General features: G+C 41.1%; 1 protein-coding gene across 1 annotated transcript in view; it reads right to left on the bottom strand.

Moving 5' to 3' along the window:
* The window catches only part of pcdh15a (protocadherin-related 15a), a 276702-nt gene that overhangs the window by 53133 nt on the left and 199529 nt on the right, over positions 1-24040 (bottom strand). The window contains exon 25 of the mRNA XM_056436303.1: positions 22505-22617. Coding sequence (XP_056292278.1) covers positions 22505-22617 — 113 coding nt within the window. The remainder of the gene's footprint in view (positions 1-22504; positions 22618-24040) is intronic.

Genomic DNA, 24040 nt, shown 5'->3' on the forward strand with positions numbered 1-24040 from the left:
GGTAAACATATTCCATCGGGAGCGCGCGAGGGTTTTGATAAAGTTAGCGGAAGGATTTACGTGACACAACATCCGGTTTTGCAAAGTTAGCGGAAAGAACCACGTGAAACAACATCCGTTTTTCAAAATAAGATGTCGACAAATCATACACAAGTAAACAATGAACTGATTTTGTATCTTTAGAGATCGTTTCTGAGATTTAGCTTAAATTATGCTAACATTAAAACATGTTTACTGTAGCAAGGAAGAGTTTATAAAAATAAAGGTCAGACTTTTGTATGTTAAAAAAAATCCTGTAAATAGATTTCCCCAAGAGTTCCAGGAAATGAATAATGCAGATATGTTCCATACATATCTGAAATCCCCTACAATAGCAATCAATAAATGTTAATGTATCAATTAGGAAATTTTTCAAAGTAAAAGTCCTAAATGTTGAAAGAAATCGGTAATTTCTTTAATGTTTGAGGTGCTTTATATATGTATTTCCTCATAGTCCGAGGCAATAATGCTACACAATAAATAGAATGCTTCAATCGCCACCGTGATCGGTGATCGGTATTATCGGATCGGCAGATACTGATTTCAGTGATCGGTATTGTCGGATCGGCAAATACTGATTTCAGTGATCGGTGATCGGCACCAAAAAACCTGATCGGTGCATCTCTAGTTCTCAATAGTATGTTTCAAGTAGGCTACAGCCGAACCCTCGTTCTGTTTTGATCAATAGTAATCGAGTTGATAAGCATGTCTTCTTGTCTGATCAATCTGCAACTGTGAGGTGTGCGAATAGATAGAGAGACACAGACCGTGCGCGCATAGCGCGGCAAAACATTTTTTGGGGAGCACCGAAGACCCATTTTGACCCAGGAAAAACCCTGGAGGTTGTTACTAAATGGATGTTCCTCCACTTTTAAAGCTTTTAAATGTCTAATGTCTGTCCTGGGGATTACCTGCTCAAAGGTGGGGCTGCCATTGGTCAGATGAGACTGTTTTCAACACCCGCTAATAAAAGATTGAACGGACGTGTTCAAATACCTGCTGTATAGGCTACTGCTCAGCAGGGTTTCACCTTAAGTGGTTGCTTTCAATACAATAAATAGAGGGTAGATGACGTGAACAATGAGGAATCATTTTATTGGATTACTTGTCTATATCTAGTGAAGGTATGAAACGGTGATGCAAACAATCATTGTTTTCAACCCTGTTAAGATTGCCTACTGTACCTGCAAATACTTCAATTATATCCACTATTCCATGTAAAAGCCAAAACGTGTTGAGCACAGGTGTCACAGCATGTCTGAAGGCTGACGTAGGTTTTTCTGATCCAACCCATTCTTGCCAAGTCATTGCAGCCAGAAAAAAATGGAGGCAAGCACCAACCACTCCAGCTGAGCTTTACAGGTTTACTATCTGCCTGATGGATCATCGAGGTCTGGATCATGGAATATGCCTACTACCAACGATGCCATGGCCCTGTTGAGACTCCGCCCACTCCTCCTCTCTACCTCCATCTGCCTGATGGATCGTGGAGGTCTCCATCGTGGAATATGCCTACTACCAACTATTCATACACTCTGTCATATTCATTGAATGTATTTTAACTCTAATTTGTCCTTCTGTACACATGGCATCTATTGTTCTGTCCATCCTGGAGAGGGATCCTCCTCTGTTCTCTCCTGAAGGTTTCTTCCATTTTTTCCCAGTGAAGGGTTGTTTGGGAGTTTTTCCTGATCCGATGTGAGGTTTTGGGACAGGGATGTCTGTGTGTACAGATTATAAAGCACTCTGAGACAAATTAGTAATTTGTGAAAATGGGCGAGACAAATAAACCAGAAAGACCCTCCTAACAAGGGCAAAAAAATGCCCACAACGTACTTTATTGAGCCGTGATGTTTTATTAAGGGCCACTTTCGAAATCACCACCAGATATGACAAACCACATTTAAATTGTGAATCTAGTCACTGAAACCCCAAATGCATCGACCTTTCGGCCTCATATAAAAACGTATTGTGATCCGACATGTCTACGATTGCTCCCAGCTCAATTCACCAAACTCTTTTAACTGCAAAAAACTTAGATTGCTCTTTTCAATCAGATTAACACCACCTGTTCATGGAGAGGTTTGCATTCATGAGATTGATCAATAGCATGCTCAATGCCTCCAAATACACACTGTCAGGTGCAGAAGAGAGATTGTTTTCCTGGCAGCTACTGACTGCTGTTGCCATGCCAAAATATGCAAATAAAACCATTGAATCCAAAAGCACTTACTTACTTATATTTAAGTTGATTTCCATTGATTTCTTAACACTCTATTATAGTGTTATAAATCAAATCAGTGATTTCTTTTTCCCTTGTAGAGAAAGGTAGACCTCGCTGACGACTGCTACTGCTGACTCCTAAACGAATATGCGATAACATACAATTGGTTAAATTGGTGAATGTTACAAATTCTCCCGTTTGGAGCAGTAGGCATGAGGCCTCGTGGCTTTTGACAGATATTCTGGATCTTTTCCAAAAATAAACGCTTTCTTGGAACGATGATTGCAGCTTTCGTAAAACTGTTGTCTGGAGGAAGGCTGTGCAACCTGTGGTGACCCATAGGTTTGTTTTCATATTGACCTCTGGGTGAGTGGGGTATGAACGTCTGTGCGATGCTAGCACCGGGCTGCACGGTGTGTTTGCCAGGACGAAGCAGAGCTGACATGTTATCACTTCAACGTAGCTCTGGCCGAGGGTTGGAAACTGTTGAGAAATGCCAAGTGAGGTGTAAAAGTGTATGAAGTGAGCATATTAGAACGAAGGTGTATTCACATGTTCACAGAAAGGATGACGGAAAAGTTAGATACATACAGATGGGTAGATAGACAGATAGAAGAGCACACCAAAGGAACATAGACTGATATGTACACGTCTAGTCGGCACATCGAATATCAAAGGCAAAGCGGCTACTTGAGCACTCCAGTAATATCTGATAATTAAATGGAGGGCCTTGTGAGCTGGACAAACATGCTGAGATTTGAAGAAACCGAAGAAGGTGAATAAGTTGAGTATTCAAGGGTCAAAATGGTGGACGAATTCAAAGAGTCCAAATGCAATGCCATGTACAAGTGAGCAGGGCCAAAGCCACTTTTTATTCCTTTAATATTCACACGAGGGAGAGAGAGGCAGAGGCAGAGAGAGAGTGAAGGGGAAGATGCTGACACGTCGACATGCAGCAGCGGAGTCTTGGTGTCAACATGAGAGCGGGTGAATAACACGCCACTGAGAAGCGCGGGTGGCACACCGGTGTCAGCGAGCGCTCTGCCCCGGGGCCGATGGCTGAGTGATGCTTACGAGACAAGGCAGAGGCGGAGGAACCTCGTCGTGCGCCATAGGAGCCTCTGGTACCGCGTTGACTCTCTTTCTACCTCGCCTTACCTCTCTATGCACACATTGCGTCACAGGGCGAATGGATGACGGACACGCCTGGAGATACGATGAAGGACCTCGCTTGTGTGCAAGTCTCGGCTCGAGTCGGTGTTCGTCTGCCGGCGTGTGGATGCAGCGCTGAATAAAGGTCTCGGACAACAACAACAAGGACGGACACGAGTCATTTAACTGGAATGTGCACGCGAGCTAACATAAACATTGTGCGGATGCAAACCCATATATACACGACCGTTCAAAAGTTTGGGGTCGTCCAGACAATTTCGTGTCTTCCATGAAAACTCACTTTTATTTATCAAATGAATTGAACATTTCATAGAACATAGAGTCAAGACATTGACAAGGTTAGAAATAATGATTAATATTTGAAGTATTAATTTTGTTCTTCAAACTTCAAGCTCAAAGGAAGGCCAGTTGTATAGCTTATATCACCAGCATAACTGTTTTCAGCTGTGCTAACATAATTGCACCAGGGTTTTCTAATCAGACATTTGTCTTCTAAGGCGATTAGCAAACACAATGTACCATTAGAACACTGGAGTGATAGTTGATGGAAATGGGCCTCTATACACCCATGGAGATATTTCATTAGAAACCAGACGTTTCCACCTAGAATAGTCATTTACCACATTAACAATGTATAGAGTGTATTTCTGATTGATTTAATGTTATCTTGATTGAAAAAACAGTGCTTTTCTTTGAAAAATAAAGACATTTCTAAGTGACCCCAAACTTTTGAACGGTAGTGTATTTGACCTTGCACATGTTTCTGCCTGACTGCTGATGGTGGAATTGAATTGAATGGCACATTTCAAATCAGCCTAATTCAATGACTGCTAATGTGGGATATGTGCTTGAGAGTTGTTAGCTCGCTGTTACGTCACCCTGGTGTTAGCATATTGGGAGAGTGACAAACAGATTCCTTTGACTTGAAACTAATTTAGCATGCATTTCATTTTTGTATGCATTGTAAAAAGGATTTTTACAATGCATTTTTTTAGAAATGCATTTCAGCTCCTTCCCGAACATAAGCACACAACAATATACACTCGCCCTCGCCTAATTACTCACCTATTGCATTTAATGAAAACATCCGAAATCAATATGTTGAAAACTGTATTGTATTGTAACAAATCCAGCAACTCTAAAATCTGTATCCTGTCTCTCTTTGAGAAAATGAAAAATATTGGTTTCATGCCACTGATTCCTTAACATATACTGTATGCTGGTGGATGAAGGTCATAATGCATTCAGGCATGTTGCATAGAACACTCTTTATATGATGCATATGGGTTTGTATACATACAGTATATATACTGACATATACTAGAGTATGAGGCTGTTTTCAACCCCACAACAGATGTAGTCTGGATTATCCAGAGAAACAGGGACATTGTTTCCGCTGTTGAGTTTTTTAACCCTCCTGTTACCTTTCGGGTCAATTTGACCCCATTCAACGTTTAACGTCGGTGTTCTTTCGGGTCAATTTGACCCCAGGCTGTTTTTCACTGTCAAACATATAAGAAATATCAACTTTTTTATATATTTAAAGGGCTATTTAGGTAGTCAACAAACAAACATAAAGTACCTCACACTTAATCTTGGAAAACAATATTAATTCTAATAATTTTCTGGAGGTTTTAATTGCTGGGATCAAATTGACCCCGAGGGTAAAATATGTCAGTAAATATAAAGGTAACAGGAGGGTTAAACATTGAATGGGGTCAAATTGACCCTAAGGTAACAGGAGGGTTAAATGTATCGTGGTGGTGACAAACATCTAAAAAACAGATATTTCAACTCAAAACTGTGACACATGAAACCAGACACACCTGCAGGAACAGAAACCAATGGGGTAAAGGGAACATATTTGTTTTTCTGCTTCAGGGGAACTCACCAGTTCACCAAAAATGCTCAGGAGCTTCTTTTTCTTGGATCAAATCCTTGATAGTAAACCATTTCAAGTAGCTAATATTGATGCTGAGATCGCTGCTCTTCTTTTTCTTATTGTCGAATTATATTTTACCTTCTTGCACCTGAGCAATATTGCGGATAACGCTTTTAATGTGTGGACTGATTGAGCGAACACAATGAATGTGTTGCACTAGCTGCCAACTCATATTACAGGGACTCATTTGATTTCGTGTTGATATCCAAAGTATTGCTTTCACTATTATTGCCATGTGACAATCAATGTAGGTTCACCGCAAGATATTCAGATATTTAGCTTCTGAAAAAAAAAAAATTCACACCGATTGCTCATTTAAAAACGTAATCTATTCTAAATGAGCAGTGCAATAGTAACGTCCTCATCGTCAGCCTCTGGTGATCAGAATGCCATCTATGTCATTCATCAATTTCACAAATTAATTTTCACAGATAAGCTATGTCTGCATATATTGTAGCAATGTTGTTCTATTATAAATCAATTTTAATTGGCAATCTTAGATCATTCATAATTGTTGTGACACAAATACAAGGCAATGGCCCCGTATATAAAGGAGATGGGGGGTAATTTTAAAATCATTCTGCATCAAATGCTCATCTAAAAATGGATGTTTCTGTTATATAGTCAGTATACAGTAATTGTGTCCAAAGAGCTCCCTAGCATTGTAAAGCGTGCGCTAAGTGTGGAAGCCCTGCAGCTTTCAAACACAGCATTATCCCTAGATACTTCAATTCCACACTTTTATTACACGTTTTATCTATGTCAATCGAGGCTTCCTAAAATTCTTAAAATTGAGTAAAAAGGAGCCATTCATCTCATCACCACCTCCAGCAAATTCAACACCAGCGGATATTAGCACATCCTGTTTATGAGCTGCTGACTCACTTGCTTAGAGGACTTTGTAAACAAAAAAAAGTCTCTATTGCTCACAAACATCTCAGAAATCCAACACCTCTGACATGAAGTAATGCAAGTCTTCCCATTAAACCACTGTGTTCCATAAAACAAGGAATAAAAAGAATGTTCAGCACCCTTCGTCTCATCATGTTCCTCCCTCAGCTGTTCCTCTGATCACTTATCTTGCCACAGCAGGCCCACAGTTTCTTTTGTTTTCACGCTGAGCAATTTTTCCGAGTTCCGTGAGAAATAAAGGGGGCTTCAATCAAAAATATCTTCCAGAGGGCAAGATGGAAAACATAAGCAAAGCGGGAGGAAACACATCCACCGTGCAGCCAGACGCGGTACCACCTTGTGCCAGCGGAGCAATGTCGGCCCACGGGACATCGCTTCACAAATCATCCACTGGGTCATTTTGTACACGAGAGGAAACCTGGCCGTCCGACGTCTGGCCGCCGGTGAAGGATCGTGTCGGCCAAAACCGGAGCGGCCATTGAGGCTCGCAAAGGTGTACACACGGTGGACGGTGCCGTGGGTGCTGATGCCACCCGCCATGTTTCACTGTCAAATCACTGCTCCTGCACAGGTGATTTATTCCCCCCCACACACACCAGGAGGCTCGGCCCACAAACAGATTCCTTTGACTTGAAACTAATTTAGCATGCATTTCATTTTTGTATGCATTGTAAAAAGGATTTTTACAATGCATTTTTTTAGAAATGCATTTCAGCTCCTTCCCGAACATAAGCACACAACAATATACACTCGCCCTCGCCTAATTACTCACCTATTGCATTTAATGAAAACATCCGAAATCAATATGTTGAAAACTGTATTGTATTGTAACAAATCCAGCAACTCTAAAATCTGTATTCTGTCTCTCTTTGAGAAAATGAAAAATATTGGTTTCATGCCACTGATTCCTTAACATATACTGTATGCTGGTGGATGAAGGTCATAATGCATTCAGGCATGTTGCATAGAACACTCTTTATATGATGCATATGGGTTTGTATACATACAGTATATATACTGACATATACTAGAGTATGAGGCTGTTTTCAACCCCACAACAGATGTAGTCTGGATTATCCAGAGAAACAGGGACATTGTTTCCGCTGTTGAGTTTTTTAACCCTCCTGTTACCTTAGGGTCAATTTGACCCCATTCAATGTTTAACGTCGGTGTTCTTTCGGGTCAATTTGACGCCAGGCTGTTTTTCACTGTCAAACATATAAGAAATATCAACTTTTTTATATATTTAAAGGGCTATTTAGGTAGTCAACAAACAAACATAAAGTACCTCACACTTAATCTTGGAAAACAATATTAATTCTAATAATTTTCTGGAGGTTTTAATTGCTGGGATCAAATTGACCCCGAGGGTAAAATATGTCAGTAAATATAAAGGTAACAGGAGGGTTAAACATTGAATGGGGTCAAATTGACCCTAAGGTAACAGGAGGGTTAAATGTATCGTGGTGGTGACAAACATCTAAAAAACAGATATTTCAACTCAAAACTGTGACACATGAAACCAGACACACCTGCAGGAACAGAAACCAATGGGGTAAAGGGAACATATTTGTTTTCTGCTTCAGGGAACTCACCAGTTCACCAAAATGCTCAGGAGCTTCTTTTTCTTGGATCAAATCCTTGATAGTAAACCATTTCAAGTAGCTAATATTGATGCTGAGATCGCTGCTCTTCTTTTTCTTATTGTCGAATTATATTTTACCTTCTTGCACCTGAGCAATATTGCGGATAACGCTTTTAATGTGTGGACTGATTGAGCGAACACAATGAATGTGTTGCACTAGCTGCCAACTCATATTACAGGGACTCATTTGATTTAGTGTTGATATCCAAAGTATTGCTTTCACTATTATTGCCATGTGACAATCAATGTAGGTTCACCGCAAGATATTCAGATATTTAGCTTCTGAAGTAAAAATATTTCACACCGATTGCTCATTTAAAAACGTAATCTATTCTAAATGAGCAGTGCAATAGTAACGTCCTCATCGTCAGCCTCTGGTGATCAGAATGCCATCTATGTCATTCATCAATTTCACAAATTAATTTTCACAGATAAGCTATGTCTGCATAGCATATTGTAGCAATGTTGTTCTATTATAAATCAATTTTAATTAGCAATCTTAGATCATTCATAATTGTTGTGACACAAATACAAGGCAATGGCCCCGTATATAAAAGAGATGGGGGGTAATTTTAAAATCATTCTGCATCAAATGCTCATCTAAAAATGGATGTTTCTGTTATATAGTCAGTATACAGTAATTGTGTCCAAAGAGCTCCCTAGCATTGTAAAGCGTGCGCTAAGTGTGGAAGCCCTGCAGCTTTCAAACACAGCATTATCCCTAGATACTTCAATTCCACACTTTTATTACACGTTTTATCTATGTCAATCGAGGCTTCCTAAAATTCTTAAAATTGAGTAAAAAGGAGCCATTCATCTCATCACCACCTCCAGCAAATTCAACACCAGCGGATATTAGCACATCCTGTTTATGAGCTGCTGACTCACTTGCTTAGAGGACTTTGTAAACAAAAAAAAGTCTCTATTGCTCACAAACATCTCAGAAATCCAACACCTCTGACATGAAGTAATGCAAGTCTTCACATTAAACCACTGTGTTCCATAAAACAAGGAATAAAAAGAATGTTTCGCACCCTTCGTCTCATCATGTTCCTCCCTCAGCTGTTCCTCTGATCACTTATCTTGCCACAGCAGGCCCACAGTTTCTTTCGTTTTCACGCTGAGCAATTTTTCCGAGTTCCGTGAGAAATAAAGGGGGCTTCAATCAAAAATATCTTCCAGAGGGCAAGATGGAAAACATAAGCAAAGCGGGAGGAAACACATCCACCGTGCAGCCAGACAGCGGTACCACCTCGTGCCAGCGGAGCAATGTCGGCCCACGGGACATCGCTTCACAAATCATCCACTGGGTCATTTTGTACACGAGAGGAAACCTGGCCGTCCGACGTCTGGCCGCCGGTGAAGGATCGTGTCGGCCAAAACCGGAGCGGCCATTGAGGCTCGCAAAGGTGTACACACGGTGGACGGTGCCGTGGGTGCTGATGCCACCCTCCATGTTTCACTGTCAAATCACTGCTCCTGCACAGGTGATTTATTCCCCCCCACACACACCAGGAGGCTCGGCCCACAGAAAGACACAAGGACCTCTCTAACTGGCAACGATGCCGTTTTATTATTATAATCCAAAAACGGTGTGTTGGACTGGCCACTACAATTTACAGAAATCCTCTTTGAATTTTAACAATTTGTGAGCAAGGTCTTCAAGATTACAGACAAGTTTATTTTTACTGGATTGAACTCCTGTGCTTTGACAGTATTACATCTTTACATTTTGGTTTACTTGCATTGAGCGGTGGACTCTTCAACCTCCAAATTATTAGGTGCAAAGTTGGATAGAGCGGAGCTTTGAGAACATATTCTCTGGCGCGATTATGACTGGTACGTCTGGAATGATGATAAATCCTTTCATGTGTTCATGTTTTCATGTGTTCATGTTTTCATGTTTTCATGTTTCATGTTTTCATGTTTCATGTGTTCATGTTTTCATGTTTCATGTGTTCATGTTTTCATGTGTTCATGTTCCATGTGTTCATGTTTTCATGTTTCATGTTTTCATGTTTTCATGTTTTCATGTTTCATGTTTCATGTTTTCATGTTCCATGTTTTCATGTTTCATGTTCCATGTTCCATGTTTTCATGTTTCATGTTTCATGTTTCATGTTTTCATGTTTCATGTTTTCATGTTTCATGTTTTCATGTTTCATGTTTCATGTGTTCATGTTTTCATGTTCCATGTTTTCATGTTTCATGTTTTCATGTTCCATGTTTTCATGTTCCATGTTTTCATGTTCCATGTTTTCATGTTTCATGTTTTCATGTTCCATGTTTTCATGTTTCATGTTTTCATGTTTCATGTTTTCATGTTTCATGTGTTCATGTTTTCATGTTCCATGTTTTCATGTTCCATGTTTTCATGTTTCATGTTTTCATGTTTTCATGTTCCATGTTTTCATGTTCCATGTTTTCATGTTTTCATGTTCCATGTTTTCATGTTTTCATGTTTCATGTTTTCATGTTTCATGTTTTCATGTTTTCATGTTTCATGTTTTCATGTTTCATGTTTTCATGTTTTCATGTTCCATGTTTTCATGTTTCATGTTTCATGTTTTCATGTTCCATGTTTTCATGTTTCATGTTTCATGTTTTCATGTTCCATGTTTCATGTTCCATTTTTCATGTTTCATGTTTTCATGTTTTCATGTTTTCATGTTTTCATGTTTTCATGTTTCATGTTTTCATGTGTTCATGTCTTCATGTTCCATGTTTTCATGTTTCATGTTTTCACATTTTCATGTTTCCATGTATCCATGTGTCATGTGTTCATGTTTCATGTTTTCATGTTTCATGTTTCATGTTTTCATGTTTCATGTTTTGATCCATAGTAATCATTTACAATATATAGATATATATACAGTATATATATATAAATATATATATATATTAGGGCTGGGCAACGATTAAAATTTTTAATCGCGATTAATCGCATGATTTCCCTGATTAATCGCGATTAATCGCATTTGTATACGCAAAATCCAATTATTCATTCAAAAGTAGTGTATAGCGCACTTCTATTTGAAATGTTCTGCCATATGAATGAAAGTGCCATAACATGTGTTGTCCCTGTTAGAGTGAGACACCAGAAAACACTTTCAGTGCAGTTTGTCAATTCCTAGAACTTGACACTTATTTTAAATGTTCTGCCATATGAACTAAAGTGCCATAAAATCTGTCAGGACATTGTCAAATGCACTGTTATGCAGAGACACTGTGACAGAGCGCTGGAGACTGAAGCAGGGACATGATCAAAGGCAGTCGTCTCGCAGCAGCGATCATCTCTGGTGCTCTATCTGCTCAGTGTGGTGACTTTATTTGTCACATTCCACTGCTGTGCAACTTCAGTAAAGTGTCCCGCACGTTTCAGCATCATGTGTCTCCTCTGTGTTCATCAGTCAGGGCATGTGAATGCAGCGCCCACTTCTCATCAATATAATGCACAGTAACTCCAAGGTCATTGTGGTTACAGAGTGATGTCCAGTAGGGTGACCAGATTTGAGTTTGTGAAAAAGAGGACACTTCGTCTGGGGCTGAGATTAAACATCTCTCTTGTTCTGCCTGTTTTGTGATATACATGCCTAAAAGGTGCCTAATATTTCTAGACTGAAATAATATCGGCATTATAATTATTATAACTATGAGGATTTTTTAGTTGCCTATTTTGTGGAGCCCCCTCAGAACTTTGTGCCCTACGCACTCAGAGTAGTGCATTATGGGAGCGGCGCGCTGGTTGTAGTGTATAGCATGCCGCACAAACAACAATGAACTAGTGGAGGCGGCAAGGTGCTCCGTGTTGCCAGATTGGAGATGGTGAAGTATCGTACCAAAGGCTCAAAATGGTTGTATTTGGAGGATAATTATCGTGTATCTGGCAACCCTGAGATCGGTCGACCAATGACTGTCCTCTAAACCGTCAGAGCTCACGTGAAGGAGATACCATTTCCAAAACTTGTCAGGGTAAATACGAGTTTATGAAAACCCAGAGAAACACAAATATCCGACGAAGCAAAATCCCGGACGTTTTGGAATCCCTGCCGGACGCATTTTTTAGGGCTCAAAAGCAGGACATGTCCGGGGAAAACTGGACGTCTGGTCAGCCGATGTCCAGTCGTCCCCAGTGAGAGCAACAGGGTGCACGTTGTGAAGCTGTCGCTTTGCAGTCCTCTCCTTTCATACAGCTCGTGTATTCTCTGTGTGACGTGTGTCTTGAGGGCGTCTCATACCTGCCGTCATTTGTTGAGATTCTTTTTCCCCCACAAATACTCTGACTTTATGATGTTATGTCCATTGTTTTGTCGTCTGCATTGTTTATAGTCCTCTAGGTGTTATGTCTATGTATTGTCTTTTGTCTAAAAAAATTATAAAAAATAAAAAAAAGAAATTATTAAAAAACAAACTAAAAAAACAAACATGCGTTAATGCGCGATAAAATAATTGTTGGCGTTAATTAAGTGCTGCGTTAACGCACGATTAACGCGTTAACGTGCCCAGCCCTAATATATATATATATTCTGTTCTTAAATCTCTCAGAGCAAATCAATATTAATGTCCCCCCCCCCTCCCCCCTCCCCTACTTTAGCGTCATGCGTCTGCCCAAACAGGTATACATGTTCTCTCAGCGTGTTCATTACTCAGGCCTGTCGCTCAATTTGTGATTTGGATCTTGCATTATTCTGCCATGTTCACTGTTAAATGTGTTTGAGGAACGTGATGGGTTTGTCAGGAACATTGGAATTTGAGTAAATTAATAAAACTCTCTCACATTTCCTGTTTTACTTTCATCCCTTGTTCTGTTTAAATTAGGAAAAAATAACTTGCATCTCACAAAAATTAAGCACCAGTAAGAAAAGGCGGAACCGATTCAAGAGTAATACTTTGCAATTGCACCAAAGCTCACACAACATCTCACGCAGTCACGTCTAACTTCACCAATACTCTCAGTGATATCGAATCATGTCGCTGCTAACACTTCCGGTTGGAAATAGCCATTCAGACCAAATACAATACAATACAAGTATTCATCAGCACGCACTGGATTAGATCGTTTGCTTCCACACATACGCTTTATAGTTACTGCTAACTATCTGAAAAGTTAGCCTTTAATAATAGGTCCCACTGCTTTTCTTCCCTGGCATTCTGCACCAACCGTTCGCTGACATGCGGCATGTGTGCTATGAGTGTGACTTTGCGGACGTTCGATAGCAAAGTGATGCTTGCCTACTTAGCAGAGACAAGTGAAAGGTCAGTGCGCTCCCGATGTTTCGAGGTTTAAGAGTCAGGGCAGCGGATTCAAAACCTGCGGCTGAAAATCAATCATGCCCTTCAAAAGTATGTGAGCGCTCTCCACCTCATAGCTGTGATTCAGAGGAGGAAGGATGCAATGATAGACGGATGGATGAATAGAAAGAAACCGAGAGGGCCGAGATTGCTTTTTGTTAACGTTTTTCTGCATTGAGGCATTGCGACGGTGTGTGGGAGAGCACACTGTCGGGTTTACAGCTAACCCTTTAAATGCCTGGCTATGAGGACAAATGGGGAGGCTGTAAGCACCTCCATCACTTCTGATGGTGTTGTATGTACACGTCTGGCAGGAAAACAGTTGCTAGAAGGCAGCCAATAAAAGAGCTGTACGCTATGAAAGCATGTCATCTGCCTAATGAGGTGAGAATTGTAGTCGTCTGAATTAGAAATGAGATATGGATGGATTTGTTTTCTCTCAGAATGATAAAAGCTGTTTTCCTCCACATGTCAGGATGAGTTAATGGATGGGACAGAGTTACGTTTTTATTTTAATTTTAAATTTGGCAATTAATGGCTTTTTGATTAGAGGCCAATGCTTGAGGAGTCCAGTGTGGCTGGTATTTCAAGCTACGGGATACGTCTACTTCAAGCAAGGGTTCTTACACTTTTTAAACAATGGATTTCCAGGACTTTTCCAGGACTTTAAACCAAATTTCCATGACCAAACTGAAATCTCGGTATAAACATGAAAAATGTAGAACATTTTGCGTATTGAGAGCGTATGCCGGCTTATATTTTGAGCGTCTTTCTTTAAAAAAACATATTAATTATTTCAAACTCGGCGTAAAATGAACATTGTGATTATAACAAATGTCCATGACTTTTCCAAAACGTTTATGATTTCAGTTTTTTCCATGACTTTACCAGGCCTGGAAATGACCATTTTAAAATTCCACGACTTTTCCAGGTGTTCCATGACCGTACGAACCCCGTCAAGTACTTCAGGTGCAGCCATTTGCGAGGCGGGCCGCTGAGGACATTAAATCAATGGTCACACTGACCGTGTTTACATGCATTCGAATAACTGGCTTAGTCGGACTGAAATCGAATTATCCGTTTCATGTAAACACCTTTGTTCGACTATTTGCGGTCCGACTACGATGCGATTAACACCCCTGGATAACTCGATCCGATCCGGTTGATAATTCGACTATCGCGGCATGTAACGGTGAATTGGATTAGGAACTGGACTTTGCGTCTTTGCGCATGCTTGAGATCCCGCCGCCCTCCTCCCTCCCATGTCGTGACCCGGAAGTCGAAAGAGTGGAAAGAGACGATAATGTCACTATTAACATCATGCAAGAATAGTAGAGGGATGTAGCTTCGCCTTGCTCTCTGTTCGCCACCTTTCTCCAAATGTTGATGTTGTTGTTGTTGGTTGTTGTTGGTAGTGGTGAAGAGGTCAAGCGGAAATGGCTGTATCACCACGAGTTGGAATGAAAACAGCGCTACCTATCGTATCGGATATGACATGCTTTCAAAGGCCAATGATTCGAATTACTCACTGCCATGTATATTGGGATAACAGCTGATCCCCCAAAAGATAGCAAAGTCCGACTAAAGCAAGATTCGAATTATACCATCATGTAAACGCACTGACTGTGGCCATAAAATGTACACTGGCAGTCTCCATGGTCTGTAGACTTCAAGACACTGCAGGAAAGAGACGTGTTGTATAATAATCCAAAGTTTGAGCTATTACCACTCACGTTCACACTAATGGCCAGAGTAACAATTGCTAATGGAGAAGTACGAAAAAGTGATGCATCAAACCTGGGAAAAATTGTCTCTGTTCCATAAAAAAAATGCACATTTAAGAGTAGAGGCGGCCAGCAAGAACATTTTCTAATTATATGCTTGCAAATGCACGTACGAAGGACCAAAAAAAATGCCGACGCAGTATTATTAGCATACCGTCACTAAAAGAGTCATTAGCGGGTTGCAAGTACATAGTGACAGCGTGTTGTTGTTTGTCGTAATACTCCATGTTGACACTGTTTACCACCCATATAACTTAAGCGTCGCTCAATAATGGGCTGTGGTGCTCTTCTCATATTTGACAGAGTGCACACTAATATGACAGTTATGGCATAACACCCGCCGTCTGCCTCGACAGTGAACTAAACAATGGCATGACATTTCACTCCCGAGTGATATCCTCTTCAATCGCTAAAAAGACCAATTTTTTTGGAATATTTTACAGAGGTAACATACAAACAACTACTCTATAACATGTACACTACCGTTCAAAAGTTTGGGGTCACTTAGAAATGTCTTTATTTTTCAAAGAAAAGCACTGTTTTTTCAATCAAGATAACATTAATCAAAAAGACACACTATACATTGTTAATGTGGTAAATGACTATTCTAGGTGGAAACGTCTGGTTTCTAATGAAATATCTCCATAGGTGTATAGAGGCCCATTTCCATCAACTATCACTCCAGTGTTCTAATGGTACATTGTGTTTGATAATCGCCTTAGAAGACTAATGGATGATTAGAAAACCCTTGTGCAATTATGTTAGCACAGCTGAAAACAGTTATGCTGGTGATATAAGCTATACAACTGGCCTTCCTTTGAGCTTGAAGTTTGAAGAACAAAATTAATACTTCAAATATTAATCATTATTTCTAACCTTGTCAATGTCTTGACTATATTTTCTATTCATTTGATAAATAAAAGTGTGATTTTTCATGGAAGACACGAAATTGTCTGGGTGACCCCAAACTTTTGAACGGTAGTGTAAATTAACATACTATTAAAAAAACACAGATGTACTGTTAATATATTAATATGGACATGTAATAAAAGAAGCCCCAAAGCAGAAATTTGTTCAGACCAAAATAGGTTAATCTACAGCAGAACGCCAATCAAATGAGGACTTCATATGAAGAAATGCACTCATCCAGGTGTGAGAGCAGTGAATCACACAAAGAAATTCACGCCATCGCTGAGGGGGAAATGAAGGGCTACCGACTGTACATGGGGGGGGGGGGGAGAAAAAAAAGGAAAGACAAAGTGAAAAAGAAACTGACAGAGAGATATAAGCTAAGAGAAGGCTCGGGAGGCGTACGGAGGAGGAGAGCCAAATGACATACTCGGGAGCGGTGAGGCAAAAGTGTCATGTGATTTCGAGTAGATTTAGAAGGGGAAATGCTGCAAGACAGATAAGCAGCACGGAAAACTGCTCAGAGCACAGGTTTGTAACCTTGGGCCAGATAAGTGGCCTCGGTACAAAAAAAAAGAGGAATTCACATAGTGTGCCCATGTTAGATAGCAGCTCAGCCCTCCTCATCTCCAGCCACACACACAGGGGGGGATACATATTCATTCCCTTCCCATGTGCCCAGTGCGAAAGACGTTCCCAAAGGGTTGTGTCCGTGCGTTAAATATAAATGAGCCATTCACAGTTGTTTCATCATACCCAATATTTTTTTTATTTGGTATTCCAGGCAGATTAATCATATTTGATTCATACATCTATGCAGCTTATTCATGTCCACAGACCTGACTCTCTAGTCACTTAAAGGGAAAAGTTCACCCAAAAATCACGAATACATGTTTGTATGACTCTTATCTGTATTGATGTATTTCGATCTAATACAATTTTGGGTACATAAGGGGTGGATATGTTTGACTTCGCATATGGCTTGTGGGGCTAAAAGCGCCAAAGAATGACATTTGAAAAAGTGACATGTTTGAAAATGTTTTCGAAAGCATTTTTGTACCATTTAGTCGCATTTTATTTGAAAGAAGGCAGGCATCTTTTAGAGTGAACTTTACGTCTAATTTCTCCTTGTATGCATCAAATAATGATCCCATCACTAACTCTGCACAGGCAAGACAAAGTACATGTATTTAAAAGCATCTTTTAACACGCAAAGTTGTTAAGAAACAAAGGCTGTGAATGTAAAAATCACAAGTCAACAGAAAAAGACCGTAAGATTGTTAAAAAAAAAGAGGATGCAAAATAAAATAGAAGGTAAAAGTTCTAATACAATTTTTTACAACAGCAGACATCACGTGTTCTGTTTCAGATATCTGGTGCATGATGCAATAGTTCAAGATAATGTTATCAAGGCCCTGAAAACTGAAAACCATATATATATCTCGCAAAACACAAGGATTTCAGGGTCAATCAATTATTACCTCACATAAACTATAAGACACATACATAAGACATTGACTTATATATACACTTCCGTTCAAAAGTTTGGGGTCATTTAGAAATGTCTTTATTTTTCAAAGAAAAGCACTGTTTTTTCAATAAAGATAACATTAATAAAAAATACACACTATACATTGTTAATGTGGTAAATGACTATTCTAGGTGGAAACGTCTGGTTTCTAATGAAATATCTCCATAGGTGTATAGAGGCCCATTTCCATCAACTATCACTCCAGTGTTCTAATGGTACATTGTGTTTGCTAATCGCCTTAGAAGACTAATATCTGATTAGAAAACCCTTGTGCAATTATGTTAGCACAGCTGAAAACAGTTATGCTGGTGATATAAGCTATACAACTGGCCTTCCTTTGAGCTTGAAGTTTGAAGAACAAAATTAATACTTCAAATATTAATCATTATTTCTAACCTTGTCAATGTCTTGACTATATTTTCTATTCAATTTTCAATTCATTTGATAAATAAAAGTGAGTTTTCATGGAAGACACGAAATTGTCTGGATGACCCCAAACTTTTGAACGGTAGTGTATATTATAGCTCTTATGTTTGCACATACACGTCCAGCAGACACTGAGCAACAAGCCATTCCATTAAGTCTTTATTTAATTAAACTTGATTCAGGTGTTGTTGACTAAATGCTGGGCAGGTAGCGCACAATTCAATTTAAAACTGCAGTATTGTATGAGTGGTTGATTCCGGTTGTGGAAAAGAGTTGTTCGTAATAACACTAACAATATAACTTCATGCAGGTTAAAGATACTTTCAAAGAGGTTGTGACACTCAAAGATATCGCTTGCATTTCCACAGAAACAACACAGTGTTTTGCTCAAAACCTTTTGAGAAGTACGTGGCAGCATGCTGCGACAGTAGCAACGGCGGCATCAGCCATTTATTTGAGCCAACAACAACTAGGAGCCCCTCGTTTCCCTGTGACAGATGGAGGGGACCGACCGTAACGGCGGAGCAGCAATCATTAAGTCAGCCGAAGCCCTGCAGAGTTGTTTTAATTGTGTGCTCTGGAGCTGTAGGCCTAGCTCACCTGATTGCCGCCATAACTAAATGCCTTTACGGAGACAGACGAGGTCTCGCGTGGGCGTTTAGAGAGCGATTTGTGCTCAGAAGGTCCTCCGGGGAGAAGACGATGGGGAGAGATCGAGAGGCGAGGAATTGCGGAGACGGTTCGTCGCAGAGCGAGCAGATTGCGCGCTCTCCGCTGGAGAGAAGCTCGTTCAGCGGGAGAGGCTCGAGCGCCCGGTTAACGCTTTTCACGGCTCGCGATTTACGGCGGGCCCGCCGCCGCGTGCGGTCGGCGGCGGCGACGTGACGCCTCGCAAAAGGTCTGCGCCCGCGGTCCCCGACCCTCTGCGTGCCCGACGGACGGAGCACTCACTCAAAGTGTTAATCGATGGCCTCTCGGCGGCGCCGCCCCGTGCATCAATCACGGAATAAAGCTGAGCAACGGGAGAACGTGAGCACACACACAGAGTGCTGGATTACAAAGGATGGATGCAGCGCACACAAAGACGTCGGTATAAAGGTGCGTTCACACCAGAAGCGAAGCTATCTTTTCGCGCGACCGAATCCCATGAAAAGACAACGTACAGACGGGCGTGGCTGCGATAGACGTGATATTTTCCCGGGCGGCGTGTTTGGGACGTCGCAATGTGGGCGACGCGTTTACAGCGGCGCAATTTTCGCCCCGAGTTGAAATATTTTAACTTTGAGGCGGTCATCTCGCAACTCGGGCCAATCAGCTCTCGTGTTCCGCTCTCGTAGCGCTGGAGGCGGAAGTCTTTCAGACGTAACGGTGACTTCATCGGTGAAAGTGACCGAGCTGAGTGAGCCTACGGGTGATGTCATCAACCCAAACACGAGGGCGTCAGTGTGTGGGACGTCCACGACAAATATAAAGCAGAACTAGTGGTTAGTTATTCTGGTGGATGAAGGAGATGATAACTGTCTTTACGGAGACGAGACACAGAGATAAACCCCGCCCCTCGCGGAGCGTCTCGACGCTCATGGTGAGAACGCGGCGAACGGTCCAGCGAGTAAACTCACGTGTTTTGGGCGACGCGAAAAATAGTTTCGTTTTTGGTGTGAACGCACCTTAAGAAAACACACGAGCGCTGACGCAAACAGGCGCACAGTCAACCAGGCAAAATGTTCACGAAAGGAAGTGAGGCGGGCCGAGAGGCGAACGAGCGCACGAAGATCTACACACCTCGCTTAACGCGTCGACAGGTTGGCCAGGACTTGCGTTCCCCGTCTTATGCACGAAGGCGTATCAAATTCGGTTCGAGAGTTTCGTCTGCCAAGACTCCCGACTTTGACTGACATGCAAGTTAGTAAAACAATCCACTTAAAACAAGCTTTACTTTAAGCTCCCAGGGACTGCTTTGTGCCAGGACACTTTGCCATGAGACCGTAAAGCTTCCCAGTCTGGCTGGAGTCCCCCGAACACTGCCGACAGGTCCCGCTACCGCAGCGACGCGAAATACACTACCATTCAAAAGTTTGGGGTCATCCAGACAATTTCGTGTCTTCCATGAAAACTCACTTTTATTTATCAAATGAATTGAAAATTGAATAGAAAATGTAGTCAAGACATTGACAAGGATAGAAATAATGATTAATATTTGAAGTATTAATTTTGTTCTTCAAACTTCAAGCTCAAAGGAAGGCCAGTTATAGCTTATATCACCAGCATAACTGTTTTCAGCTGTGCTAACATAATTGCACAAGGGTTTTCTAATCAGACATTAGTCTTCTAAGGCGATTAACAAACACAATGTACCATTAGAACACTGGAGTGATAGTTGATGGAAATGGGCCTCTGTTGGAGTTGGACAGCGACACACCACCTGGACGACACTCACTGGAAGAAAGACAGCGGTAGACTTCTACTTTACATTTATTAGCGTTTTATTCAGAAATCAGGATACAAGTAGACATCATGCATGGACCCCCCTCCGGCTGGTACCTAGAGTATTCAGACCAGAGAGAGGCCCCTTAGAAGAGGGCGCGACGGTTTAAATAGCCATCAAGGCCAGTTCTGATTGGCCCAGCGAAGAGAGGGCAGTGTCTTCTCATTGGTTCTTCGTCTCTCTGCCTCCGCCGTTGTCGCTCCTTCATTGGTTCTTCTCGGCCCGCCAATGAGAGCATATGTTGTGAAAAGTGTGAGAAAGGAAGAAAGATGGAATTCACATGTAGCTTCCTTGACTGAGCTGGGGAGTTTTCTAAGATAGTCTTATCTCTTCCTAGGTGGGATGCGCTGTGGCGAGAAGGTCGTTCCCAGGATATTTACAAAGGGCCAGTGTAGGTGTGTGTATGTGTGTGTGTGTGTGTGTGAGAGAGGGCTGTGGTTGAATCCGGATATTAATTGTCAAAGCTGGACCTTTCCTTATCTTATCTGCGCTCAGTAGTTGTCTCTGTGTCTCTCCTGTTCATGTGAGCATGAGTGTTGCTTTGTTCTATTCAAATCTAGGGTGAGCGTTGGTGCATCAAGTTCTTTCGTGTGTCACTGTTATCTTCTTTGATCAGTTCAGGCGCCGGAATGCCCTGCTGATGTTTCTAACTCTCGTCCAGTGTTTTTCCACATAACATTTATGCAAACAATACTAGGCTATGCTAAACTAGAATATATATTCTTTACACCTCTATACACCTCTGGAGATATTTCATTAGAAACCAGACGTTTCTACCTAGAATAGTCATTTACCACATTAACAATGTATAGAGTGTATTTTTGATTAATGTTATCTTTATTGAAAAAACAGTGCTTTTCTTTGAAAAATAAAGACATTTCTAAGTGACCCCAAACTTTTGAACGGTAGTGTAGATGGAGGAGTCAACGCTAGTATTCGCTCATCACGGAGGACTTTTTTTTTTCGAAGCAGCGTCAGCCGGAGGGTGTTAATAATCCATGTTTATCTTTAATCGTGAATGACTTCTTGGCCTCTTCCCGAGTCATAATACCATCAGGACAGACAGTCCACCGAGCCCTCGCCCGGTACAGCCGTGTATCGCACGTGTAGCGGCCAGTCATCTCGGAGCGCCGTAGATTACGTTCCCTCATCATGCATCTCGCTCTGCCAGTTCAACAGCCTAAACACTTAATCCCGTCAAAAGAGACTTTTAATAAACTCGGAGGGAAACCCGGCTTTACCCGAAGAAACAAACTAACGTGGTTTACGGCAGTGAGGATTCGCAGCATCTACCCCGAAGCTCTTATGCATATTTATATTTAAAACTCATTAATCAGTCATGCACGGAAAAAGACAGCGTGATGAAGGCGGAGACACGGAATCAAAAACTGCGGCCACTTGACTGGGGAAGCGCAATAATGCCCAGATGGCTGTCGTTATCACGACACCGTAAAGCTTTGAAGAATCGGGACTTCACGGCCAGTTCAAGTGAGGAGATATAATTACCTTCGCATTGAAAATGCGGAAGGTTATTTTTTGATCGGCGTGTATTTATTTATTTGTATGCGTGTTACTCGCATAACTTAAAAAGAATTAAACCGAATCGCATGAAATTTGGTGGGATGATTGGTTATTATCCGGGGACCATTTGATTAGATTTTGGGATCGATCAAGTCAAAGGTCAAGGTCAAGTTCGTGAAAAGGTCAAAATCTTCTTGAATCGCATGAAATTTGGTGGGATGATTGGTTATTATCCGGGGACCATTTGATTAGATTCGGGTCAAGGTCAAGAAAAGGTCAACATCTTCTTTTTACCATAGCACGGTCAATTTCTATCCAATTGGCATGCAACTAATGCCAACATGTTCATAATTCAATGCCCAATCTTGTGATATGCGAAGGTATGCGCTCTACCGAGTGCCCATTCTAGTTTTCCTTGTGATACAACAACAATCAAAGTATAATAGAAGCTGAATGGAAGATATGACGTAAATGTAATTTAAAAAAAAGATTCTTTGTTCACATCTGACTCCAGCCGTTTTCACCATCTCTCCCTGTCTGGCGCTCCAGCTTAAGCTGCTGTTTGAAGTGTGGATTTACAGGCAGAGGCAGCCGCATCAACAGGGTGTCAAGGTGACGTACCTGTACTCCTCCTGGGTGAAGATTGGGATGCGGGAAGGCTGAAGAACAGTGATCTCCACCAAAGAGCTGTTAGACTTCACAGGCTCCCCATCATCATAGGCTATCACAAACAACTGCAGTGGGCAGGAGAGAGCAGATAAACAACACACACATGCAAATGCAAGTACACAATTATCTTATTTTTTTATTCTTTTTTTTTACCACGCAAATAACAACCTTTTTTTTTGCAGGTTGTCACGGATTTCTGCTAGACATGTTTGGAATACTAATAAAAACAGACACAATATGATCTGGCGTGCAGCCTGCAAAGCTCCTAGAGAGCGAGTGTGAATGTATTGATCTACAATCATAGACTGTGGAAAATGGCGCCTGGGGAAAGCAGGAGGAGCGGGGAAATAGACGCAGAGAAAATAAACACAGATGTGAATGTGTTCAAAGAAAAACAGAGGAGGGAAAAAAAAAGAGGATACAGGTGGGCCGCCGACATGGGACCGTAAGCAGGACGTCCGATAGTATTTGAAAGCACCTGATTCACAACAAGAGGCCGATGCAGCGCGTGTCAGCGGGGGATTTGTGTAAATCGATAAAAGAATGTAATATTACTCGTCACAGACACAAGATACGCAATGACATGGCCGACATGCAATAATGCCCTGAAACTGTTCTTCGATTTTAAAATGTTAATGTGCAATCTTCTGACTCGATCTCAGTGCAACTTATAGTAATACACTAAAACATGCAGGTGGAGCACTTACCACCAACCAGGAGAACACAAAAGCATCCATGCAGGAAAGAACTATTTGTGAAATTGTACAAATGTGATTTTAATGACTATCATTATTATAGCATTCATCACTTATACTTACCAGAAAGCTCATGAAGATATTTTTATTTTTCGTTAAAATCCAAAATAGGAAGATTTGGGATTTTTACCTTCGCATTGAAAATGCGGAAGGTTATGTTTTGATCGCCGTGTATTTATTTATTTGTATGCGTGTTACTCGCATAACTCAAAAAGTATTAAACCGAATCGCATGAAATTTAGTGGGATGATTGGTTATTATCTGGGGACCATTTGATTAGATTTTGGGATCGATCGGGTTAAAGGTCAAGGTCATGAAAAGGTCAAAATCTTCTTTTTACCATAGGGCGGTCAATTTCTATCCAATTGGCATGCAACTAATGCCAAAATGTTCATAATTCAATGCCTAATCTTGTGATATGCGAAGGTATGCGCTCTACCGAGTGCCCGTTCTAGTTGATAAGATGATTTCAGTTGAAAGGATGAATGCCATCGGCTGTTTCACTCATGCTTTACGATCACTGCCTCTTTCACTGGCTGTGTGGCTATCGGCTGACCGCTAATGTCCAACAGTAAGTGTGCATGTGTGACTTGATAACCTGACACTGTCAGTCTGACACATCTCTTTCCACCACCACCTCAATCTCCTCCTTATGTGCGATATTGTTGCCATTGGTGATTTCATTGTTGATTGACATTATTGATTTCATGTTCATGCCCATGGTTATTTGGGA

This window comes from Pseudoliparis swirei, chromosome 17, assembly GCF_029220125.1.
Source record: "Pseudoliparis swirei isolate HS2019 ecotype Mariana Trench chromosome 17, NWPU_hadal_v1, whole genome shotgun sequence".
In the NCBI taxonomy this organism is placed as follows: Eukaryota; Metazoa; Chordata; class Actinopteri; order Perciformes; family Liparidae; genus Pseudoliparis; species Pseudoliparis swirei.